The sequence below is a fragment of the Ambystoma mexicanum genome, chromosome 7p (assembly GCF_040938575.1).
Source record: "Ambystoma mexicanum isolate Mex_15411 chromosome 7p, UKY_AmexF1_1, whole genome shotgun sequence".
NCBI lineage: Eukaryota > Metazoa > Chordata > Amphibia > Caudata > Ambystomatidae > Ambystoma > Ambystoma mexicanum.
The window spans coordinates 257613326-257640825 of record NC_090939.1 but is presented as its reverse complement, the minus strand read 5'-3'; the positions used below and the strand labels follow the sequence as shown (position 1 = coordinate 257640825).

The following is a 27500-nucleotide window of genomic DNA, read 5'->3' as shown; positions in this document are numbered from 1 at the left end:
AATTGGTGCAGAAAAAATTGTCAAAATATGCTCTTGAGGGAGCGATAATAACTAGCACAGCTGAATCGAGCATGCAACAGGTGACTAATCCACAGCAGAATAATCAGAGCAATACTGGGTTTTACCCCAAGGCGAAGAGGATTTAGAGGAAGAGGATGGCAGAGCAATCATGGAGGTTTCCAAAATAATCAAGGAGGCTTTCAAAATATGCAACATGGTAATCAAGATATGTCAAATGGGCAAATGGTACGACCACCACCAGTATGTTGGTTATGTGGAATGACAGGGCATTTAGCGCGCACATGCAGAAACCAAGGCACGGTGCAGAATGGCCAAGGGACAGGAGCAGGTACGGTGAATCCACCTGCATTCATACAACAAGGTGTTGCACAGAATCACACGATGCAACAACAAGCGCCACGAGTGCAACAAGTCGGGCAACCTCAGAATACGGGGAGTTTTCCACAAGGACAATCCCAACATGCACAGAAGCAACTATCACAGTGAGCCCAGGACAGACCATGAACCCTGGAATGGGAAGTAACAATGGGAATGGGGGAAATCCACCAGCACACAGTGGGCCAATATTGTATATGGACTAGGACAGCTCACTGGGAACCCTGATCTGTTCTATCCTATCAGTGACACCAGACCCCACTGGGAACCTAGGGTGTATGTCGTTATAGAGGATAAAGAATATTCCTTCTTAGTTGACACTGGTGCAACACGCTCGTGCATACCCGTTTTCCTTGTCCGGCGAGGCCATAAATACTCAGCGTTTCACAGGAGCTACAAGTCGTGTTCCCTTCACAAATGCACTTCCAGTCTCTATAGGAGAATGTGAAATGAATGTGCCTTTATTATATTCACGTCAGACCCCAGTAAACATTTTGGGTCGAGATTTAATGACAAAGTTAAACATGACAATCTCAATCAAGGAGGAGGGCATAGTATGTTCAACTCCAGGAATGCACTATTCAAATGTATGCGAAATGATCAGAGCATACGCAGGACACACAGCTATGAGGGCTATATCATTAGAGCCAGAAATACTCAGCGTTTCACAGGAGCTACAAGTCGTGTTCCCTTCACAAATGCACTTCCAGTCTCTATAGGAGAATGTGAAATGAATGTGCGTTTATTATATTCACGTCAGACCCCAGTAAACATTTTGGGTCGAGATTTAATGACAAAGTTAAAAATGACAATCTCAATCAAGGAGGAGGGCATAGTATGTTCAACTCCAGGAATGCACTATTCAAATGTATGCGAAATGATCAGAGCATACGCAGGACACACAGCTATGAGGGCTATATCATTAGAGCCAGAAATATTCGCGTATGGTATGCGCATACTAATGGCAGGGCTGCCAGGCCTTTCAGACAGAATCATGAGAACCCCAGATGAGTTCCTGTTAAAACCAAGAATACCAATGCACGAGGAGAAGGGACAAGTATTTCTCTTGATGTTGCACACAGTTGCAGTACGAGGGAGAATGGCCTTGATTGACAGTTATGATGACGAAGACCGACAATGGTGCGCAGTAATCGTCATTGAAGAAGGATATTGATTGACTGACGTCACTGATGACGACCTGTTTGAAGAACAAGCAGATATGGGAGAGACAATGGTGGAAGTGGGTCTCACCTTTTGGGTGAAAATTGTCAAAAGAGAAGTGCCTCAAAGAATGATGTTGGCACGAAACAGTCCTGAATATTTTGATGACGACATGGCCCAGGTGCCTGTCTCAGTATGGACTACAGGACCCTATGACGTAGGCCTCTTGAAAGGGGTTGGAGAAGTGAAAATTAAACTGAAACCAGGAGCAATTCTACCAAAAGCCCAACAATATCCCATGTCCAGAGAGGCAGATGAGGGGATTTTTAAGACAATTTCGGCAATGATGGAACAGAGCATTTTAGTGATGTCAGAGTCGTCATGGAATACTGTGGTTTATCTGATCAATTCAAGATCTGAGGCCAATAAATTATATTGTTGAGGCCGAGTTCCCTTTAGTTCCTAACCCGGCTACAATCCTATGTAATATACCTTTTGAGGCAAAATATTTCACAGTAATTGACTTGAAAAATGCATTTTTCTCAATCCCGTTGCACCGTGACTCACAAGATCTGATGTTATTCACGTTCAGACAGATGCGTCTGAAAAGCACAAAGCTACCCCAGGGGTACTGTGAGTCTCCTTCTATTTTTAATGGATTCCTGCAGATAGACTTAAGCAATATTGCATTAAAAAGTGTTGTCCTGCAATATGTGGATGACATCTTAATTTGCAGCACAACAGAAGAGCAATGCAGGCACGATTCTGTTCAGCTATTGACTATACTGGCTGAGAAGGGATATAAGGTTGACAAGGAAAAGCTACAATATTGTCAACAAGAAGTGCTGTACATAGGCCAGCTGATCTCCCATGAGGGAAAGAGAGTGACCTCAGAAAGGGCTGAAGCCATACTGAACACGGCTAAGCCACACACGATAAAACAGATGCAGAGCTTTTTAGGCCTATGTAACTATGTCAGAGCATGGGTGTTCGACTATAGCTCTAAAACTAAGCCTTTACTTCAGGCCCTAAAGAAGGCCCAAGTGACGAAAGAAAAGATTGAATGGTCTGACACCATGGAGGAAGGATTTGCTGAACTCAAAAGAGCTATTTGCACAGCACCAGTTTTAGGGATTCCCAATTATGCAGAGTTTTACCTGTTTTCACATACAAATGGCAGCATTATGACGGCAGTACTCACACAGAGAACCGCATTGGGGTACAACCTCTAGCATACTATAGTGGAAATTTAGACCCAGTAATGAGAGGTCATTTCCCGTGCGAACAAAGTTTAGCTGCTGCGGCGTTCGCCATAGAGAATGCTACAACCATTGTAATGGGTTGCTCAATGATATTGTACGTCGAGCACTTGCATTTTGCAATTCTAGAGAAACCAAAGGGCACATTGACATCTCAGAGAGCTTATCCTTATGAAGTGATCATATCAAATCCATTAATTAAGGTAGTCTGATGTAAAATAGTGAACCCAGCTATGTTTATAGCAGAGCCAGTCACTGAAGGAGAGCCAATACATGACTGTGCAAACAATGAAGAATTCTATGATGAAATTCCCAGGGTGAAAGAAAATGCCTTGGCAGAAGGAGAAAGTGTCTTTATTGACGGTTCTTCGAGAATCGATCAAAATGATGGGCAAAGATATACAGGCGTTGCTGTGATGACGCACATAGCAAATGGAGAATTCTGAGTACTTATTAGTGCGCGAATACCATTGCCGTTGATACTCGCTATTGAGAACCGCCTATGTGACGTCGACAGTGCACGCAGGCTTAGTGTGCTCGAAAAGGAGGGGCTACCTCCGAGCAGACGGCACACCTGTGCAGCACACAGCCTTATTGGACAGGCTGATTAAGGCACTACAGCTCCCAGTAGGCATAGCGGTTGTGAAATGTGCCACCCACACGAGAGGGACAGATTTTATCTCACGCCGAAATCAAGCAGCAGACATGGAAGCCAAGCGTATGGCATCCAAAAGTGAGACGATCATGGAAGTGGAAGTCATCCATACCAATGAGAAAATGATGGTTGCACGAATGACACCTGAAGGCTATAACAATCTTGGGCAAACACAGTTGATGCAACTCCAAGGAAGAGAAGAATCTTTGGAAACGACAAGGGAGTTCCTTAAACCCCTCTGACAGCTTGTGGCGACAAGACAGCACTAGTAAACCAATGATGCCTGTAGCGCTATTAAAAATAGCACTGGAGCAGTTGCATTATCCGGCACATGTGACAAAAGAGAATTTAGCAGCAACACTCGCAGAAGACTGGTTCATACAGAATTTAAACAAGCACGTTGCATTTTTTTTTATAGTAAACTGCATAATCTGTCAACAAGTCACAGCTGGGCACACATTAAAAGTAATGAGAGGAGTCATCCCCAGGCCAAATGTGCCTTTTCAGCACTTGTATGTCGATTACGTCAGCATGATTCAAGTATGTAACGGGTACAGATACTTAATTGTTGTGGTGTGTCCATTCTCTAGATGGACTGAGGAAGGTCCCTGTACACACCCAGACTCTACCTGTGCGGCCACATTTTTAGTAAGAGAAGTGTTCCCCAGGTGGGGGGTATGCGAGGTCATGAGATCAGATAACGGAGCTCACTTTAGCAAAGGAACTGTATCTTGAGATAAGAGACAATTCACCGCCCGCAAGAGGGGGGATACTTGTGGGGCACCTGAACCCCAAACACAGAATCCGAAAGACAATATTGTTTAAAGAAGTATAGGAAAAAATAGACATTTGGCGAATGATCGAGATGGGGATCCAGAGTAGCACTCTTGTCCTCACGCAGGAGGAAAGAAGTCCATGTTTCTCTGGAAGTAAATGCTGCCGCCTGACCTACAGGGTCATAATGTATTTGTGTGTCATATTCATCATTGTTTTACTGTCATTAACGATCAGAACTACATTTTTTATTGGTGCACAAAGCGTTCCAATTCCAGTGCACCCACCTAATGATGCATGCATGAAACCCACAAAGGAACCCAGACCTTACATAGTCATTCCGGTCCCTAGAAGATCTGATGGTGGAATGAATGAGCTTGAAATGGATGTGATTAGCAATGACACACACTTGTGGTAAGGAACAAAAAGAAAGGCCGGAGACAGGGTCGGCAAGGAACGAATGATGAAAGGTTACTGACAACCACACGCATGCAAACCCTGAATGCACACGCAATAGGCATAGTGTCAATGACTGCAGAACCACAATCCAACGCATTAGAGAAGAAAAGACTGAATACTATAAGAAACTCCACAACAGACATTGTGGAAAGACAAGAGAAATTTGAGAAGAAACCAACAGAAATGATAATGATAAACACACCTGAGACAACACTGATGGAGACAAAGACAAACTCAAAGAAGATCTCACAAGCACAACTAATAGTAGACGCAGTATGGCCGTCATTAGCCAGAGATAGGAAAAGACTAGAGGAGCTGAAGAATAAACACCCAGAGACAGCAGTAACAAATATATTTTCCAACGAAAGGGACAAGTACAAGTTCCACAGTACGACCATACACCGGACCAATATCAGTATGGATACAAACATTCTTAGCCAGAAAGAAAGAGCTGTATGAGGACCAGGAAAGAACTGCCAGAATTTGGTCCACTCAAATGGCGCAGGTGAGGAAGCCTGCACCATGGACTGGGATACCCGAGAATCCTCCAGCAAGAAGGAGCCATACAGATGCATTCAGGGATGTAGTTATAGCCAATTACAGGAAAACACTAAGACTCAAGAGAAGCATGCATGGAGATGACAACGAACTAAACGACTATCTGGATAGCACAGCACATCTGGGAAACAACATTTGGCACCAGTAAATGAAAGAAGTTGGAAGATGAAGTTCAGAAGGGGAATGCTTTCTTTGTGCACTCCTACCATACAGCATGGGGAGGTCCAAGATCTTCGTAGCTGTAGAAATCGATGTCCAGACAGCACACTGTCTTTCACACGTAGCCATGTGCAAAATTAGAGGCAAGTTCATGGGAAGTAACGCTTCCCTAATATGGGCAACTGAAACAGCTTATCCCGACGAAGATGATTATCTTCAAGACATTAAGACAAGAAACAGAGCTCATACTAGAACCATATGATCCGGTACGAGAAGCCTGGAAAGTTAAGGGAGCAGAAATAAGATGGGAAGTGAACCCGAAAACTAAATGTCCAAGGTAAAACTCCAGAAGAGGCTCAAAGTTGGAAGAACAGAGGCCAAATGCAGATTTGGGGGAACAGTGCTTTCACCAGACGGATGGGAGAAAGGAGTAGTAATCTGTAGAGCCTGGATGGTCACTGGTCCTTACCAAGGTACCATCGACATCGTACAGAATGGATGCAAGCCATTATGGCCAAAGCTTGCAAAACTTTTGACATGGGTCGAAGACAGAGGAGGACCCTTGCAGATAGTGCCACTGGAAAGCCCAAAATTCTGGTTCAGGAATAATGGCACAAGAAAAATGGGAGAGAATCAGAACTGTGGACGAGTTTTTGACGCTCCAGGACTGCCATGGGACTGCTATAATGGATCATTATTGGGCATGTGGATCCAAAGCATACATCAGACTGCCAAGAGACTGGGGAGGTATATGCACAATAGTGAATGTCCATGTTCCAGCATTAGTGATCCCGAAAAGTGACCTCAATATTGACAGTTTCCCAAAAGCAGATGCTCACCTGAGGAAGAAGAGATCTGTGGAACTGATAACTCGAATGAAGAGAGAGAATTACTCCTCTGCTAAATCAGAAGAAGCCTTTCATGCAATCCCATAAGAACATAGGCTGTTTAGCCTCATCTCATCAGTGTTCACAACGATTTTCGTGCCGATAATCCAAGTTGGAGTAAATACTAAATGATTACAGATAACCAGATGGGAGTTACTGCAGACCATCAACATGACTGTCATGACCCTCGCCCAAAACCCCCTCTGGCAAACCCATTGGCCAGGTGGAGTCAGGACTCAGGCCTCTAGAGGCTGGCATCCTCTTCAAAAGTCCTCATGGGGCCAGTCCTGGCGCCTATGGTGGCAGGCTCATACACCATGAAAGACAATGTGCTTGGGAACTACTTTATTGTATTGTAAGCCAACATGGAGGCATCCACATAGCTTGGTTCCTAAGAACCAAGCTATGCGGTCTAGTGTTTTGGGTGTGGTAGCTTAGGGACTACTTTACCTGGACTATTTTGTTGGGCTATTTAAACCACACCCGAGCAAGACAACACGCTTCGCGTTACTTTGCAGCTTGCAACGTGACGCTCACCGTGTCCAGCTATTCCCTCGAACCTCGGAGAAGGAAAACCTGCAAGGAGACAAAAGGAACATCATTAGCAGCAGTATCTTACCTACAGTCTTCATCTTTAAACACTTGCAGCTACTGAGAACAGCTTCCTCGAATCTGCACGCCTCCCGGACAGAACGACCTGAAAGAGGAAGATAGAGGCAACATTAAAGAAAGCAGTAGAGACATTTACAAATTACGAACTGCTCAAAAGGCTTACCTGGCTGGTCGCCTCTCGGCTGGCACCACTCCGGACATTCCACTTGCGCTGAAGAACACCGCGACCTACAAGGACGGAAAACACAGGTTAGCAAAGGCAAGACTTTGCAGCGCTGCGCATAGTGCTTACTTACCGCATCATAGCTCTCTTAATGTGCCATCATTTACCAGCGGGGCTCAACCAAGCCAGTTCGCCGCGCTGAAGCTCTGCATACTTAAGGGAGAAAAAAAGAGACATTTTAAACAAAGAAAGGCATGCAGGATTGCAACAAAACTAAAGAAAAGCAATAAGACCTACCTGATCAATATCAAACGGGTCGGCGTCAGTGAAGTAACTGGACCGCACTCGCCCATGAAAGACAACGCGCCCCTGCAAAGAAGGCAGGACGGAGAGCACGCCTAATTCTACCACAAGGTGAGGAGAGGGCGCCAGAGGGGCTGAAATCATGCGGGGGTGGAGGGAGGATACTTACCCCAGTTGGTCAGTCTTGAACACAGTCCTCCTGTATTTTCAAGCAGACCCTTCCCCGCAGACCACATCAGGGCAAAGCTGAGAAGCATACCAGCGAGTAACCCGGCTGGGTGGCGTCCCTGTAGATACCAGGTGAGCGTAACAACGACCATAAAAGGATTCAATGCAATCAAGGAAGAGCTAAGAACCATCCGACTGATGACTCTCCAGAACAGATATGTCACTGACATGATCACAGCTATGGATGGAGGAGTTTGTGCAAAAATCGGAGAATTATTTTGCACATTCATACCTTCTCACGATGAGGAAAATAGAACTTTAACAGAAGCTATAAGTATGCTGACAAATCTGCAGAACCAGATGATCGATGAAGCTGACAAAGTTGATGATGACAACTAGTTTGGATCACTGTTTTCATGGGTCCCACAGTGGATGGCAGATGCATTCAAGTTCTTGGAAGCCCTACTAGTGATGATATTACTAGGATTTTGTGTTGTCAAGATAATAATCTCTCAGTTCTAGAAGACTGCAAAAAAAGTCATATTGATGAAGATCATGATTGATGTCAAGCCAGGATGGAAGCCCAAAGACTTCACTGATTAAGAAATAAGAGACTTTGTGAAGACCAGCATTCACGCACATGAAGGAATAAAGTTTCTCTATCCCAGGAAGCACAGAAATTATTTGGGAAGAAGGGTTTACTGCAGCCCATATGGACAATGTCAATTGATGACATGGAATAAAGACGAACATGTAAGGACAGCAGGAAGCCTGAAAGGAGTAGTAAAAATCTGGACTCCAAAGAGACACTTCTTCAAACCATCATGTATAGATTCAGAAAATGAAGAAGGAATGAACACGACGATGGAGTGAAGATGAATACAGAAGAACAAAGTAAAATAAATCCAAAGACAGAAGTGAAAGTGGTCGATGAATCGCCCAGAGGGGGGATGAATGTAGAGGAGGTCCCAAATAAAGCCTGCACTCCAGTCGCCCATTTTGAAGTTCCAGGAACGTTCACACCAAAATATGTGACATATGATGAGCAAATAAACCAGCAGAGAGCCGCAGTGGGGCTCTGCCCAGTGCCTATCAGAAGAGCAACGCCTATTGAAGTACTGATACCCAGAAAACCATGGACAGTAAGGTATCCATTAAGGAAATCCTACCAGCAAATGAAACGAAATGAAGATTGCCTAAGTACCGTCCCGGAAGAAACCAAAAAGGTCTTACTGGAAGATTAATTGTGATGTCACGAGGACCCGGACAGCAGGGGTGTTGCTAGGTCTGGAAAAGACCCGGGGCTACGCTAATGTCGGGACTGTCGGGACTGGGGGCTAGCTAGCCTTTTGGTTGTAGCTCCTGGGATTCTATCCGGGGCTACAACCAAAACATCAGGGGCTATATCCCCTTTAGCCCCCCCCTAGCAACATCTCTGCTGAACATACTCACAGATAGAAGAAATGATGACCTGAGAATGACACAAAGAGACAAAACGTCATAAGTAAGGATATTGTGAACCTAAAACAAAAGAATGATGTCCAAATGTAAGAAAATTAAGCTGTAAGAGATACGAAGACACTCAGCCAGTTTACACCTGTAAATCCTGTAAATATGCTTGGAACCGCAAGAAAGCTAAGGAAACAGTGCGGCTTGCTATGCTAAGTAGAAGAGTAGTGCGGCAAGCGCCATTATACATAAATCTACCTCAAACGAAGTACTTTATTATAAGTATATTTCCACTTTGCAAACAAAGCAGAATCAACCCAGGTTACTAAAGGCCAAATGAGCAGAGATTCATATTTAGCAAAATGAGAAAAGACAGGCTGAATCGAAACTCGGCAGAAGCAACTTGTGCCAGGGAAGCCAAGGTCATACCAATAGACGAGGCGAACAGTAGCTACATTTAATTGAAACTGAGAACAGAATATCCAGGTCGAGATAAGAAGACGTAGGCAGGTGGCGGGCTAAATAAGAATCAAATACACAAATTGAGAGAAACGAGACAAATTCACGGTGTGGGAAGCACATGAACAGCCGAGCAAGAAGAAGCAAGGGTTCACACCTACGCTTGGCACCGGACCAAGCAGAGATAACAGAACTTTTCCAGACAGAAGATGTAGTTTCGAGGCCAACCACAGTGAACTAATTGACACATGGCTACTAAAGTGATGATTGATTGTAACCATAATCGGAAGAAGGCCCGGTAACTTAGGGGCACCCTGCACCTGGCCTACCATTCTGCCTGCTGCTAAGCGAAGTGGAAAAGTATGCATGGGGTTGGTGCCAACCCAACCACAATGGACCAAATCTAGTAGTCATTTTTGAAGGAAGGGCTTAGACGCCTACCTGACAGTGTTCACCCAATCCCCTCACTCCGTTACTATATACAGATATAGTACCTCTAGTAAAGTTACCTTTTCCCAACCAATAGAATTGCATGTTAACTTTTGAGTGCTACACGTCAATTATGACGAGTTTTGAGTATAATTGTTACAACTTGTATGAAGTTTGCTGGAGTTGATGCGAGAAGGACGATCGCATCACTGCTGATATCCATGGCTCCCTGTTTTTTGTACTTGTCATTAAACGGACTCCCTTTGCCAAACCATTGAGTTGTCCTTATTGATTGGTGGTGGAGTAATAAATCTGCACCCCCATCCATCTCAAGGGTTCAGCTATCTCGTCTTAAAGTACTTCTGAGCAAACCTCGGCTCTATGGGCCGGCCGGGGGTCCCGGAGTACACTAAACCAGTCCAGAGAGACTGGGGTACTCTGGGGGCACCCACTCCATGATGTAAACCCTGGAGGTGATACATGTGTGATCTCCCCAGGACTCTGAATGGTTATCAGAGTGAGAGAGCAGGTGCACACAAGCCTCCTGCAGATGACTACTGCAGACCCCACAGCCAGCGTAGAAAGCTCACGTACATGAGCAGCTGATTAATGACGAGAACTCAAGACCCACCTCTTCAAGGAGTCGTTCCTATTCAACAGCTAAGCCATCACGTCACCCCTCACCTGGAGTTACGGGTAGAAGATAGGCACATAAAGCCCGGACCGATCAGGGCCATGGAAAGCCAGGAAGGAATGAGAGAGCCTATCACAATCCTTCATGTCACAGTCAGTTTACCTACACCATGGAAGGCAGCCAGCCTCCACTGGATGTGCGGGGCTGGGAACGGAGTACCTGAGCGCTGGTGTTAGAGAGAGAAAAGTTATTGAGATACTGGAGGGGGAGGAAGGAGAGAGGGAGGGAGGAGGAGGAAGAGAGGCAGGGAGAGAGAGAGATAGAGAGAGAGAGAGAGAGAGAGAGAGAGAGAGAGAGAGAGAGAGAGAGAGACAGCGAGAGACAGCAAGAAAGAGCAAGAGAGACAGAGAGAGAGCGACAGAGACAGAGAGAGAGAGAGAGCGAGAAAGAGCAAGAAAGACAGAGAGAGAGAGACAGACAGAGAGAGAGAGAGAGAGAGAGAGAGAGAGAGAGAGAGAGAGACACTCAGGAGCAACCAACAAGGGGATTCACACTGACCCGTTCTGCCCTAATATTTGGAAAGGTGCTCCCTTTCCTCCAAGCTTTGGCTCCCACCCTTATTTAAATGCTGCTAAACACAAACTGTTGGCACCAGTGGCCGGACATCGCACAGATGACCCAGTTACCACGTCTTTAGACCCCAGAGCAAGGCACTGCTAATCTGAAGTTCCCTGGCCTGTCCCTCAGTTTACCCTGGTTTTGGGTGTTGCTCTCTGGGCAGACTGTATTGGCTGGCGGCAATCATTGGCAAACAGGTCCTGTGGGCAAGAACATCTTCAGGGACATGTCTGTGTGAAAAGACCCACATCTTTAAGACGGATGGGCCACCTGCATTTTAAAGACAAATAATCGGCCCATCCCAGTGTTGGTTGATTGATTGATTTGTGAAAGAAATGATAAACTAAATCGTTTTACAAATGTACAAAACAGATTGTTTCACAAGCAAATAACATGTAGAGCGTGTGTATGCGCCGCGGCACAGTTTATCTGCATAACATACGTTGTGTAGCTGTTTGAAACAATGATGAGAGGTGGCTTTTCCTTAACACGATCCTGAGGAGTGGGCACATCTGGCCTTGCCTTCTTTCCTTGCATTCTCCCACTTACAGCTCACAATTATCATGGGAAAGGAAAACTACAAGTACCAGAATGCAAAGTTAGTACAGGATGCGCCACTTGCTCCTCACATGTGGCAGTGTTTAAATGTCAGGGCTATCAAACTGCTCCACACACCATTGTTTTAATTGTCCTCTCGCCTTGATCTGCAAATACTATAGATAGCTCAACTGCCTTATGTCCTTCAGAGTTCTGCATCTATACTGGAATAAGTATAAAGTGTGGGTACACTGATGCAAACAACAGGGGCCACCACCTCAACCCACCTGCGAAGGGTCTGAGGCCAATAAGCACCTAGAAGCATTCAGAAGGTGTCATGAAGCACTCTACGAAACATCCAATACAAAATGCACATAAAGCAACACTCAGTCCATCAAAAGGGCCTTCATTCCCAAAGGAGAGCTGCAAATGCCCACCACCACCCTGCTGTCTTCAGTTAACACCCATCCAGGTTAAGAAGGGGTGACAGGGCTCGATTATGACAATGTTCAGAAGAGCCCAATCTCAGCCCAAGAGGAACTGAGCCACCCACACCACTATCGCCATCTCCATGAAGCTCCTGGAAGACCGCAAGTCCTGGCTCACAGAGGAGCTACTGTTCAAAGCCTTCATCTCAGAGCTTTCTCGCCAAGAGTACCTGGCCGTGCCGGGCCCAAGTAGATCATCCTGCTCACAGCAAATCTGTGATTGCAACAAAAAATACAGACTTGGTCACTTTCCGATGTGCCACCACATTTTCAAAATGCCACTAAAATGGCGCAACATGTGGGAGTTTACACATCTACCACTCTGTTTCACTAATCTGAAGGTCAAATCAATTTCTAGCTCTGATATCTGGTGCCCACATCATTAGTGTTAGCAAGTTACAATCATCCTTTGCATGAAGTAGTCACGTCCTCTGTAAAGTCGAGCATTCAATTAGCAGAGCACACATGACCCCAGCTGTGGAATGCTGTAAGTTTAGCAGTTATATATTCCTACTTTAATTGACCATAAATAATTCCAAATGTGCAGATTTGTACCGCAATATTTGCTTTTTCTTGCAACAAAACTTTAAAATACATCTCACCAAATCTGGGTGGGTTGGTGAATCTGCCTAGGGAGTGAGTAGAAACAATTTACTATATTGTGCATTGCTCCAACAGACCACACCCAAGCTGGCGCCCAGTCTTTGTGAATGGCCTCAATCCCTGAACCAAATCTTCCTAAACACCTTCCTTCTAGAGCCCTTTGCTCAGCCACCTCCAACTCTCTGAGGGTCAGACGCTTCTCCAGGCAGAGAGTGGGGGCAGATCTCTCTCCTCTGCAGGTGTCTCCCTCTGGAATGGCCTCCCTGCCCCTCTCATACTTGAGCCGGACCACCTGAGGTTCCGGAAGCAGGTCAAGACCTTCCTCTTCTCTTCTCTTCTCTTCTGCTTTCTCTCTCTCCCCCCCTGCTGCACTGACTAGTTGCCTGCCTACCCTCAGAATCTGAAAGGCCACCAGGTTTGCCACGTCCAGGAGCCCCTGCACTGCACCAGGGCGTACTGCACACTTGGGGCTGTATCTGTAACCCTACAGGCCCCTGCCTCCTTGCACTTAAACCAGAGCCACGCTGCCCTGGCAGCACTTACAGAAATGCTTCCCCCTTCCCTGCCCCTGGCACTTCTCCTCTCACTTTCTCCCCTGCACTTGCACGATCTGAATGACACAAGGCCTAGAAAGATTGTTTGCTTTGTCTTCCCTTGGTCTTCCCTACCTTGGCTTGTCCTGACTAGAAATACTTGTGCACAGGCGTGTTATAAATGACGCATCATATCATATCAAAGACACGCTCACATCATACGCTAGGTAATCAGGGATCTTTGCTGAGAGCAACACACCTCTTGCGAAAAACAACCTTGCCTATGTGACAAGCATCAGTACCAAGAAGCTATGGAAATGGCGAACACTGTGCCTTACAAGCACTGCTTACCATATCAAATAGGAAATAAGCCAATAGAGCTGCAAACTTCCTGTATAGGCAACTGTCTAAAGGCTCAACCGACTGCACACACTAGACTCCTATAATCCTACACGATAGGCAGTGCCATTGCCATGGACCTTGGGGCAGTGTCAGGGCCTTTCAACTCTTTCGGTTGAAATGGGCCCGAGGTTCAGGGGGCCCCTGAGCAGCTGCTCCCAGTTGGCAGTTTTACTACATAGCAACATGTTACTTGTTTCAATTCATGACATTTAAGGTGCACGTGCACAGCAGCAGCTGTCTTTGCTGGCTGCGGTCACCTTGAGGCAAGACTTTAAATGTGCGCGTTCGAGAGCACGTGCTGCAGGCTGCCTTTGCTGACGCCCAGCATCCAGCAGCGATTGCATCTCCTCGCTGCCTTTTACTTTGTTTTATAACATTAGCACCATCCTGACAAAGAACAATCACTAGCTCTTCAGTAGAGAGTCAACGTTTCAGCTCCACTCTGGCTGCCTGCCCACTTAATTTCTTTGTATCCATGATTATTTAAGCACCCCATGGGTTCCTCAGAGCGTTTAGCAAGGGGGGCCCCCAAATATACTGAGATGAGCCCCCACAAATCTTCAGCCGGCCCTTAATAGAACATACAGCTTCCACAGCATCCCAATGACTCAGAAGAGGTGTGCAATTACACTCATACAACACATTTAGACCCTGTGTAGGGTGAACTCAAAACCACATATAGACATGTCCATGCAGCAGTTCTATAATAAACATTCACATGCGCAGTTATGCTAATTTAACACACACACACAGACCTGTGCAGTGACACTCATGTGCCACACCCAGGCCCCTGCACAATTACACCACTATGTCACATGCACCAATCTCAATTTCACTTCAGCAATCTCTTACAGCTGTCCTGTACGCAGGGGTGGGAGTGGAAAAAAGGAACTAGTGCTACTCTGGCTGCACCCAAAAAGTCAGAAGGATGGTCGGACAAATGGCCGGGAGGGCAGGGGGATGTCGAGTGGGGGGGAGGAGTCGCTCAAATAGTTGGATTTCAAGGTCTACAGTAATAATGTCGTATATAGTTTACTTACAAAAAAACACAAATTGCATAATAAAGCCAAATGACAGCATGTAAATCCTTTTAGCAACATGTTAAGCCAAACAAATATCATTGTGGCTTTAATTTTCACATCCTGAAAGGTAAACATAAGTCCCAGAATCAAAAAATAGTCCATAGGCGCCCCTCTGCAAGAACAAACACAGCTAAATGACCTGTTCTTTGGGAAGGTACCCACTTGAGAGTCCGCAGCCACACATTAGCTCACTGTACCTTTCACAGAAGGGACATATCCATTTCCATATCAGTCTTTGTCCCGCCCACATGGGCAGTCCAGCACCGAAATGCTATGGCAATTCCCTTCTGAACAAGAGTACCAACAGCAACCCCATACACGTGTTTCAGCCTTGTTGGGCCTCATCAGTGAGGTGCAGCTGTGCCTCTCCAAGCATTAATAATCCCGGGCACACCCGGCTGAAGCCTAGGAGTCTGAACGTACCCACCGCCTCCCTGTCAATTCTGTGCAGTGTGAGCTTCCGTCAGTGCTACACCAGCCCTGCAGTGTATGCAACGTGTAATAGAACTAACTTTGGCCAGTTTCAGAGCTTCCTCAAGCAGGTTGTGTGCCCAGACACTGCTCTTGCACATCAGTGTGAGCCTGCCCCGCAAGTGCAGTCAAGGCAATAGGATTTTAGTAGTACCATGCAGTTGCAATAGGACACTGCTGGGAGGATGTTCATGCTGAGGGGACCCTACATAGCCTACAGGGCACTAGTGGATGAAGCATCGGAGGAAAAGAAGCAAAATAGTGGTATGTTGGTTGAGGGAAGAGGAGTGGGAAGGTACCACTTCCAGTCGCTTTTTATTACTAAAGCGAGCAATGATGGCCCCAGTCACTCCAATGCAGTCATGAAAAGGAGGGGGTTTGACATGGCCAGGGGGGTGCATCTGGTGGAGAATAAGAGCAAGAAGAGGGCTGCATCCTCTGCTGGGCGCACAGCTGCTGAGGTCTGTCTTCATTGAAGAGCCACAGACATCTCTAGCTTGAACAGACATTCCTCCTGGGGCACCCAATGAATAACGAGCTGGTGCCAGTCAAATCAAGAAAGAAGTAGCTACGCTTCCTACAAGACCCCGGGTCCGAGTCTCAGGTGGGCCAAAGGGAATGTTCCCAGTCTCCAGATTGCCCAACCCTATGCTCTCCACCTCCTGTGATTCTAAAGAACAGCTGGGCAGTGGTGCATGCTGGAGGCTAGGGAACCACGTAGAAGACGGAATAGTCCTTATGGCCCTGGTCGTCCTGCAGACTAGACTCGTCCATTGACTCCACAAGGCCTGGCTGTCTCTTCTGCCACTCCAGTCATTGCAAGAAGCCTCAACTCCTCCTCGATCAGTGTCACACTCATGAAGAAACAGTGGGCATCTTAATCATTAAGTAGCACCATCTCTACTGAACTAGGATGCCGCCACACTCTCGGGGCTTCCATCAAAAGGCTAGCTAGCCCCGAGTCCCGACAGTCCCGACATTAGCGCAACCCCGCATCTTTTCCAGACTTAGCAACACCTCTGAAATGGTGCAAGTCTTTAACGCAAAGTGGTCATTGTGAAGCCTTAAACGGAAAGACAGGGAACTATTTTACAAAAGTTTGTTAAAGGCACACAGCTCCCAAACTCCCTGATTTTTTGGGATATGCAGAATACACGGGTGCCACGTGGCACTTATCTTGGTGCTGGCTGGCTAGTCAACGGAGATGTTAGGAAACTCATTTTATGGAAGTGAGCCTACACTCTTACTTTGTTATGTTACTTTATTTGTATAGCGCCAAAGCCCTACGGTGTCCAGGTGCTATACTTTCATATTGTTTATCTGACCAAGTCTATTGTCACAAACAAATGTAATTGAATGTATGTAAATCCAAGCACATTGTGCATTGTTCTTAAGGGCTGCACGTATTGTGGTCTGTTAACAATGGAAAGACTGGTATAAAGGCATGTATGTATTTGATAAGAAACACGAGAATAGTGGAGAAAACACCTTCTTATTTTGCAAACGCCCCCAATTTCCAATGGTCTTTCATGGCAATCCAAGCCCGACATTGCTTCGGGGGCCGTCAATGGGTTTGCCAAGTGCTGGGTGTACTTGCTCTTTTTTGACCCCTGTGGTACTATTCAAAGCAGTGCACTTCTGCTGCAAGCATCACGTCACAGCAGACACACTTTAGGGTGGTATACCTTCCTAATCCTGCACAATGGCTAAACATACCTCTCCCCCAAAGTCATTGAAACACTTAAGTAGATGTAGCCCCGTTTGGCCGCCACCCCAACATTTCAGCAGTGATGACTGGGGGCGAGGGCAAGTACATAAAGGATGTGTCATCTTCATAGCACCAGAGTCCAAAAGGCCAGGGGGATACTGCAGCCTGGCGCGGGGGTCTGCTGATAGTGGGGTGAGTCAGGGCGCTACATCTCTGAGATGTTGAAGCGAGTAAGGGGTGCTCTAGCGCCTTAAGGTGACAGAGTGAATCAAAGGCTCTAAGTCCTCTTAAGGTTGCTCAGGGAGCTGCGGTTGATATGTCTTCTAAAGTTGGCAGAGTGAGCAGGGAGGTTTACCCCCAGCAAGACCAGAAAGACAGAGTGGGGTTCAGAATAGGATAGGACGGAGCAGGCCGTCAGCACTACCCTAATAGCATAGAGTTACTAGCCAGTCAGATGGGGAGACACTACCTGGACCAGCCCAAGAATGGGGGGACATATCTACTCTACTTGTCCCAGGTGGGACAGCCAAGCCCAGGAGACCCACAAGGAACTATGCCCCTACCCACTGCAGACCTCTGAGGACATGAACGGTCCAATGACTTCTGCATGCCATCTCCCAGAAGGAAAAGCGACCCAGGCACAGCTGATGAGCGAAGTCGTGCATGCCAGAGGATCAAACGCCAAAGCAAATACCATAGTACACCAGGACACGAAATCCCAGAGAGACTGTGAAAGGCTTGGTGGGACACTATCATGAGGGGGAGCCACTCAGGGGCCTTGTTTTCTAGACCAGAGCCCATAGCTTTGGACTTGGGGCCATTAGTCCTTCTAGACAAGGAGATACCCTACATTGTTTGACCATCCTGACACTTCGTTTTGTTTACAGAAAAGCTCCTCCCTTTCCATTGTGTGAAAGAAGCCCCTGGGTCGCCTTGGAGTTCTCCCAACTAATCTTGGTGATCCAAAAAATCTGGGTATCAGGGTCTGTAGGTTGGTGACAGACATGACCCGGTTAGGGAGAATTTGGTGAATAGGGAGCCTTTTATTGTGTACATGTGTTCCCCTGGTGCCCAGAGCACTGTCTGTTTCAGAGGTCTGCAACCTGCAGCTCGCAGGATGGTTTGGACTGTAACTCCCATGATCCCTCACTGTTAGCTATGCTGGGGAGACCCGACGGGAGTTGTAGTCCTGGTCTATTTCATTGTCCCCTAAACAGTCAAAGAACTTTAAATCACAGTCCTTCAGTGGAGAGACAGTCTGAGCAAAGTGCCATCTAATGAAAAAGAATGCAAAGTGTTCAGCAAGGCAGATCTTCTCCTTCCTGGGCTCTATATCATCCTGCCTCTTCATAATTCCTCAGTCTAGACTACATATAGCATCCCTGATCTGCCACACTTTCCTGTAGGAGTCTCAATTTATAGGCTCATGGGAAGTCAAATCGGTTCTCTCCAAGAAAGTTCCTGAGACTCTGACATGGTGATGTAAAAACTGCAATCTTCTTAGAGTAGTTTCTTTTCAAAATATCAAACACTAGCCATGGAGGAATCAATGGAAGGTTTGGGAGATTACTTTGGCCATCTCACAGTGCAAGGGACATGCTCCAAGAAAAGTGGCCTGCCGCAGCAGGCTACAGCCGTGCACCTACTGCTAAAAGGCTTTCCTGCATGCACAATGACATCTCAAATACAGGTGTAGACAGACAACACTACCACCATGCACTATCTGAACAAACCGGCTCAGACCACTTCCAGGTACCTCTCGAGGGCGGATTAACAGATCTGGCATTGGCTCCTGGCAAGAAGCCTATCAGTGGCAGCTGAGAATCTGCCAGGGATACAGAAGGCCCAGGATACTTCCTGAGCGGATCCTTCCCAGAAGACCACCAATTGGTTCTGAATGATACAGAGCTGGCATACGTCTTTGATATGTATTATTGTAGGACCCATGGGCCTACTGAATAAATAATGTTATATTCAATTGTGTGCTATACAGTAGATTTATTCGATTCATATACAGTCTACTATAGCCACGCGCCCTAGCAGGAGTGTGGCCCCACAGAATTAATTCTGAAATGTGTTCATTGAGGGGACTTCCCTTTTGTGTTACAGTTGTATAACTCATTTGTCCCCTCTGTGCTCTTGCGTTTTTCCCTTTCGTTCAATAGACATACCAAAAATATACGTCAATCCAACAGCAGAGCAGGTCAAATGCCCAATCTTCGCATCCAGCTACTCAGAACAGAACTTGACGAGGGAATAACCTTTTGATTCACTGATCAGATGCAGTTCTCTACGTCTTTCATCTGAATTGCATTCTTTCCACAGGGATTCAGGGGTTAACGTGTTTGCTTGAACCTCAAACATTTGTAATTGTTTTACCACATTATTTTAATGACTTGTTTTACCACAGAGGGGCATATGGTCGGCTTGGGGTCAAGCAATGTAGGAAGACGAGGAGATAGTGGGGTGAATAAGGGTGCGTGACGTTTCCCCATCCATCTTGCGGTAAAAAAAATAGGTAAACAAATGCAGTAAAAAATTGATTCAAACTTTTTTAATTCAACCAAAACACAAAAATCCGGATACAGAAGTTTAAGGAGTCCAGGGCCACAATGATTATAGTTGGACCGTGTGACCTCGCCACTGCTGGCATTGCCCCTGTCCATAGACGGACATCGGAGATGGCCATGTAGGCCAGATCTCCTATCCTGGAGGGACCACCACCTGTTTCTCCACAACCTGCCATGACATGTCTCCTGAGGTCTTGCCTATCGCCAACCAAACCTACCTCCAGACTGCATGGCAGCCCTGAAGGAGGTGAGAAGACCTTCCACTCACACTTCCTCTGCTTCTAAGTGGAAGAGGGTCTTCTTAGGATGCCTGGACAGAGGCTAGGAACCAGCGTCATGGCAGGAAGGGATGGTATAGCCCAATCTACTTTATTTGGCCAAATCTGGCTTACAGTTTACCTCCAGAGAAGCAAAACCTGGCATGTATCGGAGCCTATAGAAAAAGTCCTTCTCAGGCATCATTTCCTACCAGTCTAGTGATGAAGGATTTGTTTTGGAAGGGCTGAAGAAGTTGTGTTCCCCAGTGGGACACTCACCTGCCCCATGGGAATGCAACACTGTATTGGCCACATTGCACCATCTCTGCTTTGGGGTTACTCACAAAGCCGATTTACAGCAGAATTCCTGAAAAGGGCCTTTCTGGGGATCACCCCATCTGCTATTATTGTCATATTTAAACATTTTTTAAAAATGTGTCAGGAGAGGCCATTAGCCCCGGTTACCATGCTCGCTATTGCCTCCCCTCCAATATTCCAATGCTCTCAACGTACTGATAGGCATATTGGATGGGATCACAGGGCGCTCTCACTATCACATATTAAGCTCAGGTGAAACACCCGCTCCTGCCTCCACTCTAACAATCCAGTGCGCTCCATCTTCTTTAGAACACTGTCAATTGCTGCCAATTGACCTTTTCCCTTGCCAATGCCTGTTGTTTCGCTCTGGTGTGTGAATTCATGCATTTGTCCTTATCGCAGTTATTGCCCACAAATGCAGGCAATAATGCCCATGTATCATATTGACATATTTGATGTGGGTGGTCCTACTGCAGAAAAAATTGATCAGTGAGGGCATTAAACCCTGTTACTACACCAGATCCTGCCCCCTCTCCAACACTGAAAGGGCTTCATTTCATGGTGGGCACTTAATAGAGTTGAACTCCAATGAGAAAGCCCATATCAGAGCTGTAAATGTACAGCAATAGACCGGTAGGAAAGGGTATATAAATATATTTGTTTTATTTATTTATTAGCGTTTGGTTTAAAATACAAACCTTTAGCATTTGCATGAACTAATAAAAAAACAGTAAAATAAATGTCCATCAGCTATAGAGCTTTCCTCATCACTTACAGCTTCTAAACAAGACCCTCCAAAACTATAAAAAGTGCTTTTAAAAAGGCTAAGAAAGGAAAAGGTATATTAATATGGTCCTGTGCAGTAGGGTGTCAGTGGTCCTGCATAAGGCACTGAACAAATGAGGCTACAGGAGCGGAGGCCCGTGGCTATAATGTGCTCTCAATGACTTTGGGTTTATGCAGCCTTTACAGGGAGTCACCTAGATCCCGGAGGAAAACGGTCTCTTGTTGCAAGCACTCTGCCATGTGATCTTTCTTGTTGCAAGCACTCAGCTATGTGATCTTTCTTGTTGCAAGCACTCAGCTGTGTGATCTTTCTTGTTGCAAGCACTCCGCTGCGATCTTTCTTGTTGCAAGCACTCAGCCATGTGATCTTTCTTGTTGCAAGCACTCAGCTATGGGATCTTTCTTGTTGCAAGCACTCAGCTATGTGATCTTTCTTGTTGCACGCACTCCACTGTGATCTTTCTTGTTGCACGCACTCAGCTATGTGATGTTTCTTGTTGCAAGCACTCAGCCATGTGATCTTTCTTGTTGCAAGCACTCAGCTATGGGATCTTTCTTGTTGCAAGCACTCAGCTATGGGATCTTTCTTGTTGCAAGCACTCAGCTATATAATCTTTCTTGTTGCATGCACTCAGCTATCTGATCTTTCTTGTTGCAAGCACTCTGCTTTGTGATCTTTCTTGTTGCAAGCACTCAGCTGCGTGATCTTTCTCTTTGATGTACTCCACTGCCATTACATATGTACTCAGTTGTCTTGCTGTGCTTGCACAGTCCTCTCGGCTTCTTGGACTTCCTTTCAGAGCTGGTAAATTAGATTTTCTGCACTCAATGATTTCCGCCCACCTACTATTGTGAAAGACCCTAAAGATTAAGTGATTGTCTGTTGCTTCGAAGGTAACTCGTATTTTCTCTTCTTCGAAGGTGATGGACCATAAGTTGTTCGGAAGTCGCGCCGAATACGACAGCACACTTAACAAAGTGCTGGAGGATTTCTCCATCGACCTGATCTGTCTTTCCGGATTCATGAGGACTTTGTCAAGCCCCTTTGTCAGAAAGTGGAAAGGTACGTTTCTACCGGCTAGCAAACTATCACAAAATTATCCATCAATACTGCAGACTATTTTCCGAGATCTGTCATCAATCTGTAACCTGACCTTTAAGATAACCTACTGGCATAGCCAACGGCCTTGTAATGACCCACCTAGTGGCCCCAACAATTCCTGTAGATAGTTAAATGTTAAAGGTATTTGTACCGCGCACCGCCACCAACGGAGTTGGTCCCCAGGTGCTCTGGCAGATCTGTAAACGAGAAGGTGGGATGGGTTAGTAAGGTGAAGAGGGTGTAGGATAGTGAGAGGAGTAGTATTCTGTTGGCAGCTTCAACTCGGTATACACCGGGTGCTGACCTTTGGTGCGAGTATCGGATCGATGTCAGTCCTCGTGTGCTGTTGGTGCGGCTTATGTGTTGTTGCGGTCAAAGTCAAAGTGATCAGTTCCATTTTGCTGAAATTAAGTGCGAAAATCATTTTTCCCCACAACTCTAATGGCAGAATTTGGTAATGTGTTCTAGGGAAGAATTAAGACATTATAATTGCTTTCAATATCAAAAATATCTAGAGTAATAATCTCGACATGCATTTCAGATCCACGTACCATTTAAACAGTTCTGCAAATCAAGTGCTTCCCTAGGAATGCTGTATTTGCAATCTTGAATCTTGTCTGGATTTACACAGCAGTCCATCCAAGGCCAACCACCCGGGCATCGTTAAGGTTAGTCATAGCAGCACCTACCATTACAGTGCCTGGTATCAGCACACCCTGGCATGAAGCACTGCATACAAACCTGGTACAATAGCAGCTCTTATCAGGCACGAATGGGGAGGCAATGGTGCCAGAGAACCAACTAAGCTAAATAACCAAATGTCTGTATTGTGGATGGCGGAGTCGGAAAACAGCAAACATGCCGGAACTTCCTGTCCTTCTGCTCAGTTTACGAGTTCCTTCCTAGTCTCTGATTCAGCCTCAAAACGTTATTATTTAGCATTTTATTAAACGAGACACTGCAATTTCTGGCAGAGACAGTTCCCAATGAACAGCTCAGACTAACTGCTCTAATGCCAGTCATAGCACATGTGCAGGGAAGCGCTTGATGGTGGGATGGACCTGCTCTTTGCATGTCCTTAATATGGAGCGTAGATACAAAGTCCATGAAAAGCTTATTGCTGGAGATATTAGGTGTGTGGCAACTGGCTGTCGGCTGGCAAACTTCAACCAAAGCCTCTGCTCGGACATGTTAGGTTAGTTCTCTTTCAAACCGCTGCACGGTAAGGCCCCACCTGATCCTGTTGCCGCGCGGTGTGTGTAGCATTCAACAGTTCTCAGCAGTTGGCTGAAACCAGTGGTATCACTTGAGTTTCAAGGAGTGCCCTAAGGCTGGGATTGCAGCTCCAGGCGTGTGTTGCCAAGAATGCTGTAGCACATCGAACGCCCAGCAGTGCTTCATTTGTGGAGGTGTTTGCCAGGGCTCTCGCTGGCACCTATTTCTGAGCCCAGTTTGATTAGGTTCTGGTATTTTAGTAACTTTATTATTTTAATTGTCAGTCAATCGTAGTAACCCAAGCGGCTACAGTGTGGGCTAGGTGGGCAGGTCATGGGTAATTAGCAAATTTCATGAATAACATTGAGCTGGAAGGCGGCAATGCGGGTCACTCATGCTAGCTATGCCTGCACATTGCTCCACTCAGCCTGCATGACATTGGTGCATATTCTCTACCTTAATAACCAGCGGCACTGCCTCAGCAGGGTGGGTTGGCAACAGGACAGTCACTAGTGAGCAGCCTCAACGCAGGGACAAAGTCGGTAAAAAGGCCAATGTCGAAGAGGAGTGCCTGTCACGAGCAACAAGCTATACAAGAAGACCTTACTGCAGTGTTCAACAGGACAGGTCATGAGTTCAGTCATGATTTTGCCTGTATTTGTCCATCAATTCCTCATAGGAGGAAAGCATGTTTGCTCTTTTGTCTGCGATAAGATGGTCGATATGTTCCACTTGCCACTGATAGAATTAGAGCAAAATGTTAACGATGATGTGTTTTAAAGAAACACGTAAACATTGAAGTTATTTCAAGCCACAAGTACTATGTTATGCCGATACCGCCAGAGTCCGATCACTCATCACCTTCAATTAACCGCGGGAAGTGCAGCTTTCACCCCAAATATGTTGACACTGTATGGAGCAGACGGGGGTGGTGTCCACCACGGTGTGTCCCAGGCATGCTTGAAAATATTTGGGCCTTGGCACTTACTTTAGTACAAATTAAGCACAGACGCCCAGAAACCAGAATCTTATAGGACCAGGCAGGTTGGCAAATGTAACCCTCTTAACGGTAAGAAATTGCTGGAGTCCATGGTATATGGTAGATGGGTAAGAGGATTGGAAATGCAAATAGGGCAATCACAAGCTGCACCGCATTTCCCTTTCCTCGCTTTTTGGGCCTAGAGGCAAGATATATTTTGATACAGATTCCAATGAAAGCAATGGGTCATGGATGGGGCAAGGAAATTAGTTTACATCTCAAACAGGCAATATTGGCAAGAAATGTACTTCTCATTCTGTGTATGTAGGGCTGCTCATGCAGGTGTGAAAAGGAAAACAAAATAAAAAAATCAGCGAACAGGGCTTCTCAGTCTATACCCGCCTGGTTATGGACCCTCCTACCAATCGGCACTAGGCTTTCCATCCTCAGACAATTCAGAAAGGAGCTGAAGAAACGAAAATAAACCCAATATGGCCGGCCAATCAATGCAGATGGTTTTATTGGAATTTTACAAATTATCCAGTTCTGTTATGCAGATTTAAGAAAATGATCTGATTTAAAAATCCTAGGTTATGTACACAATTACGGAGATAGTGAGTGACCTGCTGATATTCCATGGTCATGATTTTGCCTCATTTCTTCCTTGATACTTGTATGGTAAGTTTTACCTTTTTTTAATACAATTGTGGTAAATGTCTTCTTGATGGCCTTTTTATTTGATGGGATTAGCTGAATAAACATTGCATGATTGGGTGACTGGATGCTTGGAAATGCTACCACAGACTACGGGCCACCAAGCTGTAGCATTGGACAACCAGACTTCCTTTTCCAAGACCATCTCCCACATCTTAACATTTTGTTCATTCTAGGAAAAATACTGAATGTTCATCCTTCACTCTTGCCCTCCTTCAAGGGCATACATGCCCCCAAGCAGGCTCTGCAGGCTGGAGTGCGGGTCACTGGCTGCACTGTGCACTTCATACTCGTGAGTACCTTTTATTTATTTATTTATTTTGATTGAATATGTTATAGTTTTTTACAAGAAAAACTTTTCACATAATTAAATCCTATTACAAAACACAAAATTAATAAATTATACATAAAACATTAAGAGACTTTGAAAACAATAAAACAATGAAACAACAATAAAACCAGGATCCTACCTAACTCATACAATAAATCTCAGATACCTAAACATTCTGGATTGCCTAAACAGTATAAATATTCCATGCTCTCAGCTATAAATCACATTACCTTTCCATATTTAAATTTAAATTTCCAGATCCACATGTTTTAAATGTACAAACTCAAATTCAAATTCAAATTCAAAGCCCACAGGCCCTTCTAATCAGTGCGGTCACAGCGTTGCTTCCGCTACTAACCAGCCCCTATACCATGATAGATTTAATCTTGTACTCAATGTGTTTATACATAGGTGCCAAAAGGATAAATCCTTGACAGAGTACAGACGGTGAACAAATTTACCATAATATTTAATATAAACATCCGCCAATTTAGGGGATTCAGTGAGAATGTGTTTAGCTGTTTCATTGGACTTATTGTTCTTGCAGATTCTGCAGAAACACTCCACTTTAGGCATATGTTGTTCGGGGCCAATTGAAGCAAGTACCGGCAAATGGTCAATTCTTAATAAGAGTATAAACCTCCTAAGTTTAATAGAGGGGCACAAGTTCATATACCTCTGAAGTCTCTTAAAGTATTTAACATATAGTTGACAAAGTTATATTTTTTAAGTTTTCGAGATGTACATAGTTTTATAGAGTATTTGTAGCCCAACCGAGTCGATGTTTTCTGATATTCTCTACTAAACATCAAAGATAGTGATGCAGAACAATACCTGACTTTATGACCCCTTATATCAGTTTGCTACTATGGAATACTGCTCTTCATTGATAATTAAAAAAAATGGAAGCCCGACTTCTCGTACCAAGCCTTGATGCCGAAACATTTCAGGTTGGAAATGGGCAGAATTGGTTGGGGAATCACGTATACATTGCTACCAGCCATGCCAAGTGATTAGAGGGGGCGTGTGGCCCCTTTCTCTCACTCTAAAGCAACTTAAAAACAAGAGGCATGGCAAACTAACAGCCCCCCATGTCCCCTCCAACTCTACTCCCTCTTTCTTCCTTTCAATATCTGTCCAACTTCTTTTTGGCACCTTTAACTATCCTCCTCGTTTACCACCCAGAATGCAGACTTAATCTCTTCTTCTCTGAGCTCGACCTGCTGATACCACCAGCCTGCACCACACCCGGCTGATGCCCTTGCCCTCATAATAGGTGGCTTCACCCTCTGCGGTATGAATAAAGGCCATCGACCGCAGCTGGACTCCAAGCTAGCTCGCTCACCTCCCCCTGGCAAACCTACACGAACTCCGCCACACAGCGAAGGAACCCCGCCTCTGTAGTCCCACCTCACCTCTGCTAGGCCACCCACTCATCCACTTGGCTGTCTGCAACCCCTCGTGTGCGCTTTAGGGTACATGAACATTTAGCAGGTGAACAGTGGAAAGGATGCTCGCCTTGCAATACACATCGAAACCAGGGTTGTGAAGCTCACATGTGTACATCAATGCACTCGAGGAAGAGACGCCTCGTCTGCTGTTTAAGGCCGAGCGCAGTTTGAGTGCTGTAGATGATCTTCTTAGACACCTGTGCTTCTGTAATTGAAGGAAATGCACGCACTTAACTATGCTCATAGTATATTATGCTAATAATAATGAAACTAACATGAAACCTTAAGCCAAGATTGTATTCAAGTTAGGATAAGAATGAATTAATAATTGATGCCATTTCCAAATCCTCCCCACCCCCCATTCAAAGGCAGATATAGGGCCAGCACTGTCCTCCCGCCAAATGCTGGAGAGATGGCTGTTTGCCTCCTGGGGGAACCTAATAGCTATTTAGGGTTTTGTGCCTACTTCCTTTAAAAAATTATTTCCAATCAAAGATTGTGTTGATGGAAAATATTAAAAGGGACACTATTTCCATGTGCAGGTGAAACGGGCAGCCAGACCGGCAGAAGATAAGGCACAGGAAAGGGGGGATACAATGGGTGTGGTGGCGTTTGAGACAGCAACATGGGTAAGGGGAGTGGCTTTGGGACAGAGGCAAGCATCAAAAGCCTGGGGGAGAGGCATAGGTGGCAGGGAGAACATGGGTGGATACTATGAATTCGCACTCAGGCTCCCAGCCACCTGATTGGCCAGACGGTCTATGGGTGACCTTAAACCTGCGGGGATTGTTGATTGCCTTAACCATTAAG

The 27500-nt window shown here is 45.6% G+C and overlaps 1 protein-coding gene across 2 annotated transcripts in view; it reads left to right on the top strand.

The window, feature by feature from the left end:
• Positions 1–27500, top strand: part of LOC138525980 (trifunctional purine biosynthetic protein adenosine-3-like) — a 615458-nt gene that overhangs the window by 480932 nt on the left and 107026 nt on the right. For both annotated transcript variants that reach the window (XM_069636272.1, XM_069636273.1), the window contains 2 exons: positions 21820–21961; positions 25085–25200. In XM_069636272.1, the coding sequence (XP_069492373.1) occupies positions 21820–21961; positions 25085–25200 (258 nt within the window). The remainder of the gene's footprint in view (positions 1–21819; positions 21962–25084; positions 25201–27500) is intronic.